Below are 17,250 nucleotides of genomic sequence, written 5' to 3' on the forward strand. Positions count from 1 at the left end.
GGCGGAGACACACATACAAATACAGCGAAACATGCAGAAAAACAGGGGAAAAAGGCAAAACCATGTATAGTACACAACAGCAAACTACTCCATACGAAGCTTTAAATCACTTGATTGCGCAGAGTCTCTTCCTTTCACACACATGTACACATAAGTGAATGAACCATAGCTAATGACCACCATGCACTCTCAAACACGTATCTAGACATGGTAAAGTGGAGAGAGAGATGTGTTAAACCTGCTGACATTTGAGAATCAGATATCTGAATAAAGATTTTCAGCCCTACTTGCAGGGAAATCCACTAACAGGAATAGCAAAACCTAAACACCAGATGTTCCTTAATTTAAAAAGGCAACTTCAAACAATCACATTATCTCCCAAAAGTGTGATATGTTTTCCATTTTTCAATTTTAAAGGTTTAAACACATGCGGCAGATTGGTGCTCAGACGACACGGTGCACCCGGTTTTATTTTCTCCACCCCGTCTCAGTCATGTCTGGCTAATCATTTCCCTGTTAGCAGATCGGAAAATAACATGCCTGATCAATCCAGGCTGCACAGCTTCCTTATGTTATCTGCTGATTTACTGCACTCCGTCTCGTGTATCACACTGCAAAGCAGACCGTAGGGAGGACCGTATGGGGGGGAGAAAAGGAACACAGGCACAGCGAGGTCTGCTAAGGGAGTTAAGCAACATGAAATATGGTAGGAGTCCCGTCTTCATAACCCCAGTGACTGTCAAGTTAGGAGTGTTTACAAGGGCCTTCAAGTCCCGTTAATTCCATCTGTCCTTCATGCTTGGAGCACATAAAAGAGCAAAAATAAGGGAATTGGTAGAAAAGCATAGATCACACCAAAAACTACCAATAAAAGCTTATGTCAGAATTAGCAAGCCCATTCTGAACATTTATTAGACCATGCTGTGTTAACTGTAAACAAGCTGTTTTTATGTAGTCGAGCCCCTGTAGCTGGCAGGTCCCATCAGGCCAGAGGAAAATAAAACGGCCCTGAGGCCTTTCATCATAACACTTTTACTCTCCAGAGAAAAAGTGCTGCCAGGGCACCCTCAGAACCACCCTGAGAACCGAGGCCCCCACCCCCGGGACTTCCATGTCGTTCATCTAATCCCTAAAAGGAACAGAGTGTCAGAGGAGTTCAGAACAAGAGGAGGGGGGGGGGGGGGGGGGGTGGCTGCACACTGCAGCCACATGCTGGAAAATGGTCAGCGCAGCTCGCCTGAACCCGTGATGTCCCAATGATCTCAAACGGACACACATAAAGGTAAGATGGAAACTTCATCCTCAAGATTAATCTAACTTTACTTAAAAACAATTGAAGTTAAAAAAAAACATTTCTGCTGCAAGACATCTTAGGAATGGAAGATCATTTAAAACCCTTTGCAGAAGTATTCAGACTGCATGAACTTTTCACCTTTACAACAAACAAGCTTATTTTTGGAGGGATTTTTATGTGATGGACAAACACAAAAGGAGTGCATCATTGCAAAGTAAAGGATTAACTATTTTTACAAATTAAAATCATGCATCTCTCCTAAGACCCCATGGGTCAGTATTGATCTAAACCATGCCTTTCCAGCTCCGGTTGTATGTTTCTGATCTCCATCGTCCTAGAAGCTGAACCTCCACCCTGATCTTCAGTCTGCATGACTGCTCTGCATTTAGCTCCATCCATCTTCCCATCAACTCTCACCAGCCTCCCTTTCCCTGCTGAAGCAAAACATCCTCACAGCATAATGCTGCCACCACCTTGCTTACACATGGGGATGATGTTTAGGGTGATGTGTTTGCTGTGACCCCAACTTTAAACTTCTTATGGCTTTCTTTCAACAATGTTTTTAAATTCTTGCCACTTTTCTATAAAGAAAATAACAAAATAAATAATAGTTATCCAGCTAATTATTCCCTTGAGCTGTAGATCTCTGCAGCTACCCCAGTTACCTTGGACCTATTAGATTGACTTCTGTAGACAACTGGTTGTGCTGGATTTTATTTTGAGCCGTCAGAGTAAATTGGGCTGAACACAACTGCACACCAACGTTCACAGTTCAACATTCAAGGGGTATTAATACTTTTGTTTGTACCATGTACTGCTAGTACATAGTACAAACAAATACTGTACTACTTTTTTTGCCCAATGCAAAGGTTTTAAACCTCACTGTCTTTATACTTTGACTCTACTCAGCCAGAGTTCAACAGACTTGCAAAGGTGATCCTGATCAATGCTTCTCTCATGGGTCAGAGTTAAGTGGTCTAAGAACAATGGTCCAAACTAAAACAGAGTAGGAGCAGAGTCCAAAGAAAAGACCTTACAGAAGACTGAACTATTGATCAAGGCCACTTTAAAAGATTACAAGACAGTTTGACTCCTTGGAAGCGAGTTTTGACAGAAATCGGGGATGGCTCTACACCTTTCTTCATTGTCTTAAATGTGAACTGCACTGATAAGTGTTTGCGAGCAGGACTCGCTTTGTTTTACAAAGTCAGAAGTCAAAACCATTGCAACCTAAATGTGCTGAGCTTTAATCACATGTTCACGTTTCCTAAGTAAAGCCTAAGGAAGGCAGCACACACTGATGGCTCCATAAACTAGAGTCAAACCTAAAAGAAACTTGTTAAGAATCTTGACAGACATTGCTGCAGATTTCTCTTTTGCTCTCTCCCTTCCCTCTCCCCTTTTCCTGCCCCCCATCCGCTCTCAGTCTCCCATACACGGTTCTTTCTCTTTGAATGATTCCAAGTGACATGTTTCCAGTTCCTGGCCCCTTAACAGTGTCAATTAAAGCAAGCAAGAGGGAGAAAAAGAGAGATTGAGTAGGTTCCAGGGTTTTGGCTGCCACTCTGCTCTCTTCAGCGCTCTAATCCAGAGAGCTGACATTCAGCCCAGCACAACAACCCTGGGAGCACTGGGAATCAAAGCGCCTCACACAGACTTTAGGAAGAGAAGGGGAAAAAGGTGGAGGAGCTTGTGTGTGTGTGTGTGTGTGTGTCTGTGTGCATAGGGTGGGTTGGGGGGTGGGGGCTGAGGGTTAATGCTCAAGTTCAAGAAGAGGAAAAGATGCAAAACAGAGAATAGCAGAAAGTGACAGAGGGGAAAAAATATGGCAATCTGAGTGCCAGAGAGCTGTAAAGACAGACTCTAACAGCAGAAAAGAGAGGGACAGAGTAAAGGTTAGAAGCTGCGAGGCTGCCAAGTCACACACTGACTGTGCTTACTGCTAGCTGGGGTCAGAAAGGGAGGTTAAAAATGCTTCAAAACACACACACACAAAGACAGGCTCACTCTCTGACACAGGAGCACACATTCTGGGCTGCATGTCAGGCCGAATAGTTGCGTGAGGAAACAACCACGAAGGGAATCATAAAATTAAATGGCTCCGAGGTCCAAACAGCCACAGAATCACTGTCCAGATGGCAGCCCCTGATTACACAGCAGTCTGTGGAGGGAGGATGGTTTTTAAGCTTTGGTTGTGGGGGAATAACAGGTGATGTGTCTGTGAGCTGGTTGAAATAAGAAAAACATATTTCTCATGCCCCCACCCCCCCGGCCCAAGGGGCATTGGGCTGCAGAGCCCAGGGCCACCATGTGGCCTCAGAATAAAAACAGCACTAAAAGGCCTTCAATTATTTTCTTTCTGGCTCCACCTGCTGGACCCTCAGTGCAACAGAAGGAAAGACAGAATTTGCTGGATATTACAACAATCAGGGTTTCAGTTATACAGCCAGTCATTACTACCTTTTCATTTATTTGGCTGTAATTTAAAACTTCCTCACCACGGAGAGAAAAAATATTCAGAGGAAGTTGGCTTTGTGGTGGCAGAGCAAATCAAAAGCTGACCAAAGCAAACACGTGTAACTCATTGCAAGAATTCACTCGTTTCATTTTTGCCGCTTGATTAATTTAATGCAACTTTATAATCACTTATTACACATTTAATTTAAATCAGTTTGGTTGGTTATTCACTAATTTCGAGGCAGGAAGACATGAGCTGGATTATAGGATCAAAAAGAAACTTATGGCAGCTGATTCATATTTCTGCTGAGAATGTGTGATATTTTGCACATGCATGTCTGCAAATCTGTAATCTTTTAAGTGCATTTAAAGGCTCTCTGAAATAAAACAAGTACCCTGTCTTAAACGTATAAACCTTTTGATAAGAAGAGTCTTGGATGAAACTTTTGTATCACAATGAGACTTCTTTGTGTAGAATAATCAATCCAGTGGAAACGAATGTAGAAATGCACAACTTCTCAATCTATAAAGTCAAAAAGCAAATAATTACAGTTAAGCAACACAAATTAAAGCTTAAAAAAGAAACCCAACATGTGTTTTAAATTCAAGCCTATTTTTAGACTATTTGTTAGATTTAAAGTGACAAAAAAAATGTATTAATTAAACTAAAATCTTTTTTGTGTTAAAGTTTGTAACGATTTGAAGAAAAAATTTTGGCCCCTAAAACAAATATTAATAAATTATAAAAAATGAACCACATTTATACTTTTTTTTTGGCAGAGCTATGAAAAAGAATTTCCTCCCTTACAAATTTATTCTGTTTTTGCTTCTTTTTGTTATACTTGAATGTTTCAGATCATCAAAAATTGTTTAACACGAGACAAAAAGAACATGAGTTAAATAGAAAATGCAGTTTTCAAATTATGATTTTATTTAGTAAGTAAAAAAAATCCAAACCGACTCTATGTCAAGAACTAATTGTGCCCTAAATCTAATAACTGGTTCTGTCACCCTGAGCAGCAACAGCTACCATCAAATTTTTTAAATAACCGGTAACCAGTGTTTTGCTTCACTGTGGAGGAATTCTGGTCCACTCTTCTTTGCCGGATTGTTTTAATTCAATCACAATGAAGGATTTTTATCATGAACAGCCTGCTTGCCACAGCAACTCAACCAGATTTAAGTCCAGACTTTGACTAGACCACTCTAAAACTGACTTTGTTTCTGATCGGTTCTTCAAACACTTTAGCTCGAGGCAGGATGTGTTGCTTTTTGAGATCTTTCAGACTACTTCATGCTGTCAGACAGGTCCTGCTTAAGTGATTTCTTTATTGTACATTTCGGCCACTAATTAGGTCCGGGTGGTGTGAGTAGTACTGAACTCAGCTTTCCAAAAATATGTGGTTAATCGCAGTTCATTGATAATTTAACATAGGGGGCAGTATAATTGATTTAAATAGCTTTTTTCTTTTCTTTAATAAACCAAGTTATCATTTAAAAATGTATGTTGTGTTTGCTGAGCTTAGCTTTGACATTAAAATTTGTTGGGAAAAACTCAGGAAAATGTTTGTTTTGTATTATTTATACAGGATGTGTCACCTTTAGGGATGTATCAAACATGTTCTTGTATTAAAGATTACTAAATTGATTGTATTTTTAATATGACAGACTGCATCCATGAACACGCTTGTGAATTAACTCGCAGCAGAAAACTAGGTTGGCAACAAAGATGCACCGATGAGGCTTTTTCAGGCCAATACCAACTACCAGTATTCCTTGAGGTCTGACTGGCCGATTCCGATTTCAACCAATGCCGATTATTATAATTTTTTTGTATGCCGCATAAAAACAGAGGAAAGTGTAGTATCTTAAATGATGCATTTATTGAACAGGTGAAACACAAAACTACAACTTTTTTGTATTTGATCTTTTATTGTATCTGTATTTGATCACCGATCAGAGCCACAATGGCAGAGATGTTTCTGACAGTATTACAGGCGCAATAAAACACATAAAAAAACAGAAAATAATGTCATCCACCTCACTGACCTGCTTTCAGTGTCCAGGAAGACGGAGCCGCTGCTCTCACACAGAGCCTCGCTGACGGGTGACAGGCAGAACGGGGAGGAGAAGGTGTCCGAGTCTGAGCCCATGGTGCTGTCCCGGCTCACTTCGTCCGACAGCTCATAGGATCCCTCATCGCCCTCCTCCCCGGTTAAAAGCAGCAGCTGCTGCTGGTTAGAGGAGGGGTCCGAGCCCTTCTCACCCACCAAGCTCTGGGTGGAGGTGCTGTTGTTAATGTTCCTCTCCTCCTCCTCCTCTTCCTCTGGAGCTGCTACCGGAGGACGTGAACGCGGTCTATGGAGGATGGTTAGTTCAAAACATCGCAAACAGTGTTTTTTATATGTTTGTGTTTTCATATAAAATATATCCTGATACTGTGTTAATATGGATCGCTCTGATGACCATCCTCATACCTTCTGCCTCTTCGGCGGGCGTTCCTGCGTACAGGTGAGCTCTCAGGAGTGATGTATCTCAGCGCCTCCTCATCCTGCCTCTGGATGCGGGAATTTGGCACCCACGTCAGAAACAGCGTGGAGCCCAGGCACTCATCTTTTTCCACGTGCACGCACAGGTAGCCTGCAGGGGGCGACAAAACCATGTAGGTGTTGAGAGCTATCATCCTGGGAATCACAGAAGAGATTTCTGGACTTTTAAATTGCAGATTGTGGATTCAAATTTGTGAACAAACATTCCCAGAGATAAACTCATCAGGAGACAGAGGGGGAAAGTTGACTTTTATGTACACACAGACAAAAGCCTAACTAAGAACATGCTGCTGTACCAGTGACATCAACAACCTAGATCATTGTTTCTTATATTATTTACGACTGTTCAAAAATCATAGGACCCAGAAATAAATATTATGGCAAGCTGAACAAATTAGAAGTAACATACATTACTAAATAAACGGCTCTGTAAAAATGCATGAAATGTAAAAAACAGCTAAAATAAAACAAAACACAATCAGTCACTCGGGTTTCTACCTCGCAGCTTTACCCAAGATCCACATTTTAGATTTCATACAGACAGAACTGCATCCTGAAAAATTAAAACATTATGGCTTTTATGTACACTTTTATAGCCGATTTCAAAATGAGGAACAGTCTTTTCTAAATTAGAGATCAGGAATATTTTATCTCCTTGCAATTTGTCTTTATCGTTTTAGTTTTTAAAGTTCCAGTCGAGGGTTTACCTGCAGTCATCATCTAAATGAATGCAAAGGTTATTTTGGGCTTTTATTGATGTGTTTGAGATTACCTCATAAAACCTGTGATTTACACCAAAAGAACTCAGTTGGGTGCAAATGTTTACATTTCTCATAGTTTTAACTAACCCCCCCAGGGTCAAAATGATACATATAGGCTCAAATACTTGGATAAATGCCACTTAGCAAGTAGCAGAAAAACTACAAGCTTTTTGTAGCCTTTAACAAGCTTCTGGCCTGTAATCCAATCAATTCTGGTGGTTTAATTATTATCCACAAAATTTCAACACGGTTCCAGAAGCTTACATGACAGAAAATTGGATTTTCCAGAACCACCAAGGCTCAAGATGATCATAAAGTGGAGGAAGCTGGAACACCAGTGTCATCGTCCACAGCCAGTATCACCTCACTATGGACTAACAGGGTGCCAACCTACAAAGCAGCGCCTGGTACAAATATTAACACCAAAAAGCTCAGCTGATATTTGCAGCTGAGCTTTTAGATGAACAAGTCTGATAGAATTTTTTTTTTAAGTCAAGGTAAGAGCCTTTAAACCTGAAACACTGCACAAACTATCAGGCATGGTGATGGTAGCATCATGCTCGGGGTCCGTTTGGCTCCAGGATCATTGCACAAAGTCATTGGAATAATGAAGGAGAAGGACTATTACCGTGTTCTTCAACTTAACCAGATAAGATGGCTGAAATCTAATCCCAAACTGATCAGAACTAGGTTAGGAATAGATGAAGCAGCCTAAGACCACTTCTAAAACGCCCAAAATTAGAATGACATTTAGGCTAATGTTGAGTGTACTTCTAACTGAAGCGGTTTACTTACTGCCCAGTAAATTAACATGCATTTCCATTGTCGTTGTACTAGACATTGAAAATATGCCAAAAAAAATCTCCAACCTAAACAAAGGTCTCAATAATAAATAAATGTGAGGATAAACTGCTAGTTCTGGCCTGAATGGTCTTAGAAATCGTGTCTGTGCAGCCAAACCTGGGTGGTGCTCGGCCAGGCCAGGGAGGGGCTCCGCAGGGTGCACGCAAACATTATTCTTTGAGAAGATGATCTCGCCATCCAACCCAGAGCGCAACGATGAGCCCCCTGCCCCGGAGTTTAAGGTCAGGAGGTCGGAGGCCTTGGAGGAGGCACGCCGAAGGAGCCGACCCAGAGACATCTCCTCAGGCACTGGGACACTGCGTCCATCCTCTGAAAGGACATGGGAGAGCAGAGAAAGAGAGCATTAGAGGCTCGTATGACCTTTAACAGGAATGAAGCACAGAGAGCGAAATATTTGACCCATTTCTTTTTGGGCAATCTCGGATTATTTCCTTATCCTTCCACATTTCTTCTCAATCACATTTAGTTCTAGACACTAAGATGGAAGAAGGTCGAATTAGGGTCTCGCAAACCATTTCTGTGTGAATTTGAGTTAATTTGAATCACCATCCTTCTAAAAAGACACAATGGTGAGCCACTTTCAATTTACTGACAAGATTTCTGCAGATTTTGAAGTAGCAATTCTGGTGTTTCTAAGAGTTATAATGCCATGCGCTCTAATAAGATTGTCAGAGATGAGAAATAGGCCCACAGCACCACAGATTGTTTTAGGCCAGACCCATCTGAATGTTTGTCACTGAAAAGCTTGACCGTACCTTCATCTGAACAAAGCACACAGTTCCAGGTAAACGTCCAACAAATAAACAGAAGCTGGTAACTGATCTCTGAAGACAGGCCAGTTCATTTTAAATAGTAGATTCAAGCTCTTCATGCTTTTCACCACCAGATGCCACCAAAGAGGACAGTGTTGTAAAGCTTAAGAGTCACTGGCCTTGTTTCAGAAGAGGCTTCAATGCTGCAAAAGGCTTCCTTTGGCCATCACTAAAACATGTAAAAATGTTCCTTTTTCAGGATTAAAAAGTGAATTTTCCATCTCAATCTTAAAGCAAGCTATAGCAAAATAAAGCTGCAGTGGAACAACTGTCATAAAGGCAGAAACAGATGATATGATAAAACAATGCAGGTTGAAACAGACTGCAGAAAAGACTGTGGATGGGTTCGATCCGGACCACCGTCCGCCAATAGGTGACCTCTGACCTAGCAAGGCAACGCAAAATATTTAAAAAAGGTTTCCCAAACGAAGACATAGAAATCAACCTAATTAACTCAGCTTCCTAAATATTGAATTAGATTTTTGTTTACAGTAAATTAGTAGAAAGAGATAAAAAATAAAAAAAAAACAATCAGCTCTGTGTAGAATATAGATAAAGAAAGTGCGTGTATAATTGTCCAGTAGGTGGATGAGTTATTAATTAAAGGTTCCTGGAAATTTTGATTAAGTGTTAAAAACAGTCATTCATTAACATGTGGTTTTATTTTCCCCACTGAATAAATATGTTTAAATTAAAGGTTGGATTTTTCATTATGCTGATGCAATTTAACGTCAACTTACTTGAAGGCTTTTTGTTTTAAACTTATCTTTTCCAGGAGTGCCGATAAATGTGGCCGCCTCCGAGAGAACTCAATCTCATGAGGCAGGATCTAAAAGATGGTGGAGGGCAATTACAGGTCCTTCTCAAAATATTAGCATATTGTGATAAAGTTCATTATTTTCCATAATGTCATGATGAAAATTTAACATTCATATATTTTAGATTCATTGCACACTAACTGAAATATTTCAGGTCTTTTATTGTCTTAATACGGATGATTTTGGCATACAGCTCATGAAAACCCAAAATTCCTATCTCACAAAATTAGCATATCATTAAAAGGGTCTCTAAACGAGCTATGAACCTAATCATCTGAATCAACGAGTTAACTCTAAACACCTGCAAAAGATTCCTGAGGCCTTTAAAACTCCCAGCCTGGTTCATCACTCAAAACCCCAATCATGGGTAAGACTGCCGACCTGACTGCTGTCCAGAAGGCCACTATTGACACCCTCAAGCAAGAGGGTAAGACACAGAAAGAAATTTCTGAACGAATAGGCTGTTCCCAGAGTGCTGTATCAAGGCACCTCAGTGGGAAGTCTGTGGGAAGGAAAACGTGTGGCAGAAAACGCTGCACAACGAGAAGAGGTGACCGGACCCTGAGGAAGATTGTGGAGAAGGGCCGATTCCAGACCTTGGGGGACCTGCGGAAGCAGTGGACTGAGTCTGGAGTAGAAACATCCAGAGCCACCGTGCACAGGCGTGTGCAGGAAATGGGCTACAGGTGCCGCATTCCCCAGGTCAAGCCACTTTTGAACCAGAAACAGTGGCAGAAGCGCCTGACCTGGGCTACAGAGAAGCAGCACTGGACTGTTGCTCAGTGGTCCAAAGTACTTTTTTCGGATGAAAGCAAATTCTGCATGTCATTCAGAAATCAAGGTGCCAGAGTCTGGAGGAAGACTGGGGAGAAAGAAATGCCAAAATGCCAGAAGTCCAGTGTCAAGTACCCACAGTCAGTGATGGTCTGGGGTGCCGTGTCAGCTGCTGGTGTTGGTCCACTGTGTTTTATCAAGGGCAGGGTCAATGCAGCTAGCTATCAGGAGATTTTGGAGCACTTCATGCTTCCATCTGCTGAAAAGCTTTATGGAGATGAAGATTTCATTTTTCAGCACGACCTGACACCTGCTCACAGTGCCAAAACCACTGGTAAATGGTTTACTGACCATGGTATCACTGTGCTCAATTGGCCTGCCAACTCTCCTGACCTGAACCCCATAGAGAATCTGTGGGATATTGTGAAGAGAACGTTGAGAGACTCAAGACCCAACACTCTGGATGAGCTAAAGGCCGCTATCGAAGCATCCTGGGCCTCCATAAGACCTCAGCAGTGCTACAGGCTGATTGCCTCCATGCCACGCCGCATTGAAGCAGTCATTTCTGCAAAAGGATTCCTGACCAAGTATTGAGTGCATAACTGTACATGATTATTTGAAGGTTGACGTTTTTTGTATTAAAAACACTTTTCTTTTATTGGTCGGATGAAATATGCTAATTTTGTGAGATAGGAATTTTGGGTTTTCATGAGCTGTATGCCACAATCATCCATATTAAGACAATAAAAGACCTGAAATATTTCAGTTAGTGTGCAATGAATCTAAAATATATGAATGTTAAATTTTCATCAAGACATTATAGAAAATAATGAACTTTATCACAATATGCTAATATTTTGAGAAGGACCTGTACATCCTGCCTTGCTCTAAAGGCTGCAGAGATTCTCCCCCAAACTTCAACCCCTCAGTAACACGTGTGCTAATATTTACTGCAGTGTCCTTACTGCAGAGCTCCTCTCCTCGTTCAGCTCCCCCCTCCCGGGCCGTGGGCCTGCGTCTGACAAAACGGCTTCAGCTCCTGTTTGTGTGTCATAGCTGTGTCTAACTAAATGTTTCCCTCCTTCTGCAAACAGCAGGGAAGCACAGCAATGGACAGTGAGCAAACAAACTCGGCTCCATCTGTGTGAAATTTTAAGCTGTTATCAGGAGCCAACAGATGTCGTCAACGTCGAGCTCTGAACTGGGACCAGCGGGTCACGCTGCCTGTAAACTGTCTGCTCTGTGGAAAGCTTGGTGGGATGAAACAAGCTTCCACCTAGAAAAAGGAGGAACACTTTTGGTCTTGCAGCTAATAGAAAAATTATTATTTTTTAAATTAAAGCAATTAAAGTGGAGACATTTTTGCCCTTCAGCTGCTGTTCCATCAGTCCAACTCCTTGAGCTTTTCTCATACGGTTAAAGTTCTCCACTTTGGATCAAAGTCATATCTGTAACCTTGCTCCTTACTTGGCTCACACACCGACACATACTCCCCACTATCTCAGGAATGTTCCCTTCTCCTCAGGGAAAGAGGGAGGAGACATGTTTACCACCACTTGATTAGGCAGGCACCCCACTTCCTGGTGCCAAGCCTCACACAGGAAATCTGGGCATTAACTCAAAGAGAAGCCATATGGTAGGCAATCGTTTTGCTTTAATTAAAAAAAGTAGAAGTTGGGCTGTTTTTTTTTTCTTTTAGGTCAGAGATTTGCTGTTGGCACAAAACATCTCAGTTTAGAAAGTGTTTTCTGCTCTAGCAGAGCTTGGTAAGCTTGGGCTTCAATTAATAAAGGAGTTAAAGTTAGAGTTAGACTTTTTGTTTATTCAAAATTCAAGATGTTTGAAATAACATCAAATTAAATAGAGATAATTTTATGGCAACTATTTAAAAGTTATCTAAGGGAGCCGAGCCGGACTTATTGCGTCTGTTTTAGCAGGAAAAGGCCCCCAGGAGAAAAAGAGGATCGGTATAAGTGCCCGTATGCCACAACTGGCTCGAGGCTGAGAGAACAGGAAGGAAATAAAGAACAAAAAAAAACATCAAATTCACACAAGAACACAGCCAGGATTACCTTCTACAGAAAGAGGAAAGGAGATAGTACATATAAAGCAGGATTAAAGGTTCTGTGCAGGACAAAGACGACTAAACACAGAAGCACTGAAGTGGAGGTCCTTTCTATGAAAAAAAAAAAGTACACACAGTTCATGTCAGGAGAAGTTTAATAATGAGATTTTATTATTAAACGAATTAACATTCATTACCACATAAACACACAAAAGTACCAAAAACTGGTACAGACTCTGGTACCGTATCGGTTCAAAAGTGAAAGGTACCCATCCCTAGCTGTCCAGCAAGCCAGCTTATTAATCTACAAATAAGCATTTACTGTGCAAGCAAACTCCGTCGCATAACACCCCGCAAAAACGCTTGCTGGTAAGAAAGTAAGAGCCGCAGCTGCCGTGCATGATGTCCAATCAGAAAGTTAGCTGGCCCCATGTGAACTGCTTATAATGAGGGAACCAGAACTTTGCACATTACAGTTTTCTGCTATTTCATTGCAAATATGAGGTATTCACTGCTTGGTTTCTATGCAGAGGAAATTAATTTTTTACGTACATGCTGCAGGGTGACCAGGGTCAGTGTCAGGTTCACACAGGCTGATAAGCAAAAGCAGACCCTTGCTCTCACTTCATCCTTAATCCTGTCAACACCACAGTGTGCTCACAGACGGCCTCTCCTCTCTGACCTCTTCGTGTTTCATCAGACAACACCTTCCTAGATTCACTCCTCGGTGTGAAAGTCAACAGTTCATTTTTCACCCATCTTTATTCCCAGCTCTCTGACATTCTGAACCTTAAATAAGAGAACGAATGCTACACAAAGCAAGGGCTGCAAGGGCCACAAACAGCTTCTCACCTCCTGGCAGGAATAATAAAGCTGACATGTGAATAAAAGATCTCTGTCTTGTTCACTATATACCAGGTTGCCAGAGGCAGCTGAAAACATATCAGCCTCAGAAAAGCCTGAAAAACAAGATCCTTATGGACTCCAAGTTATGAGGAAACATGCTTCCTGTTTCAGGAGGAGTGTTATCTTGACAATGATGTCATGAACTGATATACAGCCTGGCCTAAAGGTTCACTTCACCGAAAGGGTGGAATACAAACAACTAAGTCCAAATAACACCTGGAAAATCAGTTGCAAATGGGAAACTAAAGAGCAACTTAAGTTAGATTTTATAAAAAGTAAAAGTTGATGTTTGTGGAAATTGTTTGCATCTGGACCGTAGGACTAAAAAAAAAATGATTAAAATGAAAAAGAAACATTTCCTCTTAAAAAGGACTATAAGACATACAGATGGATTTGTGTAAACCTTTTTTAACTGAACAAGTAAATGTAATAAACACTGACCTTAAAAGAAGACAAACTGTGTTGCAGATTCCTTGATAGAGGTATTTCTGAATCCAAAATAAAATTACTAGATTTCCTCCATTAAAACATCAAATCATGAGCCACTGACTTTGATCAAATGGTAAATCTGTATATACGGACCTGAAATGGCCAGTTTGAAGCTTGACCAGCCTGTCAAAAACTAGAAATCAGATCTTTTGCTGATCGGTGAAATCGCCATAAATGAGCGCTGACAGCAACACAAGAACACTCTTCAGTACAGAAGCTGCTTATGAGTGAAGGAGACTCAGTTCATTTCAGTATCACTGAGGTCTTAAAATATTAAGTCAGAGGAAGCACAGAAAGTGTAAGAATTTTCTGAATTCTCTACAAATTCAAGTCAGCTCTTCACACAGGGAGACTGCTGTTAGCAATGCTAACCAGGCGAACTGCGCTAATTGTGCTACATGCTAATATAAGGTCGTAAAGATGTCTGTTTTGAAATAATTGTGAAGTCACGTTAAACTACAGAGCTGTGCAACACTGACTGCTCTCGCTCTCTGGTCCCGTTATAACTCATTAATGACCATGACAGAAAGACTGCATAAGGCTGCTTTATGGTTACAAAATTAATTCGGTCATTGTAAATATAAACACATACCAGTAAACCTGAGCTTTTTATTCACAAATACTAGCCTGTTATTTACTTTGAATGATGCTGTAGAGGAAAAAGGAAATTTCTTGTGATAATATGCACCTTAAATTTTCAGAAGTGTAAAAAAAAAAAAAAAAAAAAAAGGGGTTTTGTTGGTATTTATAGTTCTTAAAGAGAGTTTGAAATTGGCTAAAAATCAGAACTGACTGTTGATTAGACGTTGGCCACAAAACCTGATCGGTGCTTGTCTACATCGTCGCTCTTCATCTTACTCTGGTACTCCAGCTAAGATCTGGCAGACAAGATAGCCCTGCAGAGGATAGTGAAGGGAGCAGAGGAAGTCACTAGGGTATTGTTGTAAGGGATTAGTTGTACTATGGCTCCTGACATGTTTTGCTAATTGGATTTTCTCATCAGAAATTAGTACTAAAAAAACTGTGGCAACAGGCAATTTAATTTTTGTTTTAAAATAAAAAAATATCTTAAATACAAGCTTTTTTCTTTTTGTATCAACTATAGATGTAAAAAAAATATATATGTATATATATATATATATATTTTTTGTTTTCATGTTTAGAATAATACCTTTTTTGTTCATACTCTTATAAAGGCTCCTAAATCTGCAACCTTTCTATACTACTGTGGCTGTAAGCATTGCTGAACAAACTAAAAAGGTGTTTTTTTCCACAAGAAAAGAAATATAAATGAACACGCACATATAAATCAACACATATCTAGGACTTGAAGGAGAATACACATCTAAAATAATAGTTTTGTCAAAATTTGTGAATCGAATATGGAAAACACGAGATGTGGATGTGTTAGAATATGAGAAAGCCAGTAAATTCTTTGCTTCTCTCTCTTATGGCGATTCTTTGCTTTTATTATTTGAAATAGGTAAACAAAATCAAACCAATTTTAACTCTGTTAGTATTTGTTTCTGACAACAAGCACATATTTCCTTTTACAACTAAAATATAGCTACACTAGAAAATGTAATATAAAACACATGACATTTTTAAGAGTTTCACCAAGTATATATATTTTTTAAGTTTGGTTGCCTTTCCTGTGAGCTACATGTAGAAAACACCCCCTAAATAGTTTAGGGGCAGTGACGTCACGGGATGAAGCATATTATTTGCCAACTGTCAGAGTATGAGAAAACGGGTGTATATTTTCCATTAAATTTGAGTCTTATTAACAGTATAACAAGAAAATCAAATCAACTAAAACGTCTGTTTTTGACAACTGAAAGTAAAAACGGTTTGAATTTCATATTGACATTTTGTATTTTAGAACAGAGGTTGAATAACCATTTCTTTTTTTAAAGTATTTTATTTTTGGCTTCTGATTAGAAAGTCCAATTAGCAAACCAAGCACGGACCAAAATGAAATTAAATTCATTTGTTTTGTACTGAATTTAAAGTTAATCAAATAACTTGCTTATCATGTCGATGTGTTTAAACACCGAAAAACTGAGAATTCCCAGCTTTGATGCGTTCAATAAACAGAAAAAACTACATTCCGCAGTAGTTCTTAGCATCTACTGGGTGGGTGAGGGTGGTCTCTCCCTGTCCTGAGCCTGCTTGTGGCGGGACAAGCCTCGGCAGCATCCGCCTGACAGCAGCTGATGATGGAAAAGAGTATTTCACACCAGGCCTAACACGGTGGTGTCTCTGGGTTACATGTCCGGGCAGGGATGTTCTATCTGTACCTTTAACGTGAATATTTTAGCTAAGTTGTTAGAGGCGCGCCTTGTACACAGTGTAAAAACGTATTTGATTATCGGCCAGAGTGAATGAATGACTGATGGCATACACCTGCTCCAGCAGCAGGGATAAATGGACAGATATAGCAGCAGCATGGAGAGCTCTCACCTTCAGTCCCGCCGCAGGAATCTACAGCCCACCCTGGACAACCATCCCAGCAAGTGGATAGGGCCCCAGCGCCACGAACCGGGCCTGGTTTCGGCTTTTTTCCCCGCTTTTAGCTCGGGTTAATTCCAAGTCAGCTCTTGTTTTTTATCGCAGCGGTTTATTAGTGTATGGGGCACCGCCGCACGTCTGTCTGTTGCTGTTTCAATCGCAAAAATATTCACTTCCGCTCCGGACTTTCAAAGTAAAGTGACCTTCAAGGTGTTCAGTGCCTTTATGTTTAAAACATGTTTGACGCTTTAATGTAAAAGACACTGAACCGTACTTCCTGAAATATCGTTGCCTTTTTAATGTCTTGACTTTACCTCACAGCCTCTAACCAATCACCCCCATATACAGCCACTTCCGGCACTAAGTATTTCTGTCAAACTGGAAATTTTCGGATTTTAATGTTTGATCTGAAATCTTTGGTCGTAAGTACCGTCTTAAACGTCTCTGATGAAAGCAGGAATGCAGTTGGTCCACCATCAGGACCAGAGCTGGAATCAGAGCATCATCACACCCCTGTTGTCTTCACACGCCTGTTTAAAACCGGTTTCTGACAACACAATACATACAGCGCCCTGCAAAAAGTATTCAAAAATCTTTTCAGGTCACAACCACAAACTTGAATATAATTTAATGGTGTTTAATCTTATAGATCTATACAAATTAGTGCATAAATGGGAGGCAGAATAAACAGGATACATTGGTTTTAAATATACTGGAAATAAATATCTGAAAAGTGTGGAGTATTTGTATTCATCCACCTTGACTCTCATACCCTTAAATTAAAAAAAACAATTCATTCACACTTCACCTAGTTAGTAAATAGAGTCCCCCTGGGTGTAATTTAATCAGTATAAATCCAGCTGTTCTGTGAAGATCTCATAGGTTTGTTAGAGAGAATTAGTAAACAAACAGTATCAAGAAAACCAAGGAACACATTGACAGAGCTAAAC

The 17,250-nt window shown here is 40.4% G+C and overlaps 1 protein-coding gene across 3 annotated transcripts in view; it reads right to left on the reverse strand.

Moving 5' to 3' along the window:
- The window catches only part of LOC124862951 (TBC1 domain family member 16-like), a 33,507-nt gene extending 17,043 nt beyond the window's left edge, over positions 1 to 16,464 (reverse strand). For all 3 annotated transcript variants that reach the window (XM_047357164.1, XM_047357163.1, XM_047357162.1), the window contains exons 1-4: positions 16,253 to 16,464; positions 8,022 to 8,234; positions 6,229 to 6,391; positions 5,801 to 6,109 (exon numbers count right to left, since the gene is read on the reverse strand). In XM_047357164.1, the coding sequence (XP_047213120.1) occupies positions 5,801 to 6,109; positions 6,229 to 6,391; positions 8,022 to 8,202 (653 nt within the window). In that variant the 5' untranslated portion in view covers positions 8,203 to 8,234; positions 16,253 to 16,464. The remainder of the gene's footprint in view (positions 1 to 5,800; positions 6,110 to 6,228; positions 6,392 to 8,021; positions 8,235 to 16,252) is intronic.
- Between the last annotated feature and the right edge of the window lie 786 nt (positions 16,465 to 17,250).

The sequence above is a fragment of the Girardinichthys multiradiatus genome, chromosome X, assembly GCF_021462225.1.
Source record: "Girardinichthys multiradiatus isolate DD_20200921_A chromosome X, DD_fGirMul_XY1, whole genome shotgun sequence".
Classification (NCBI taxonomy): domain Eukaryota; kingdom Metazoa; phylum Chordata; class Actinopteri; order Cyprinodontiformes; family Goodeidae; genus Girardinichthys; species Girardinichthys multiradiatus.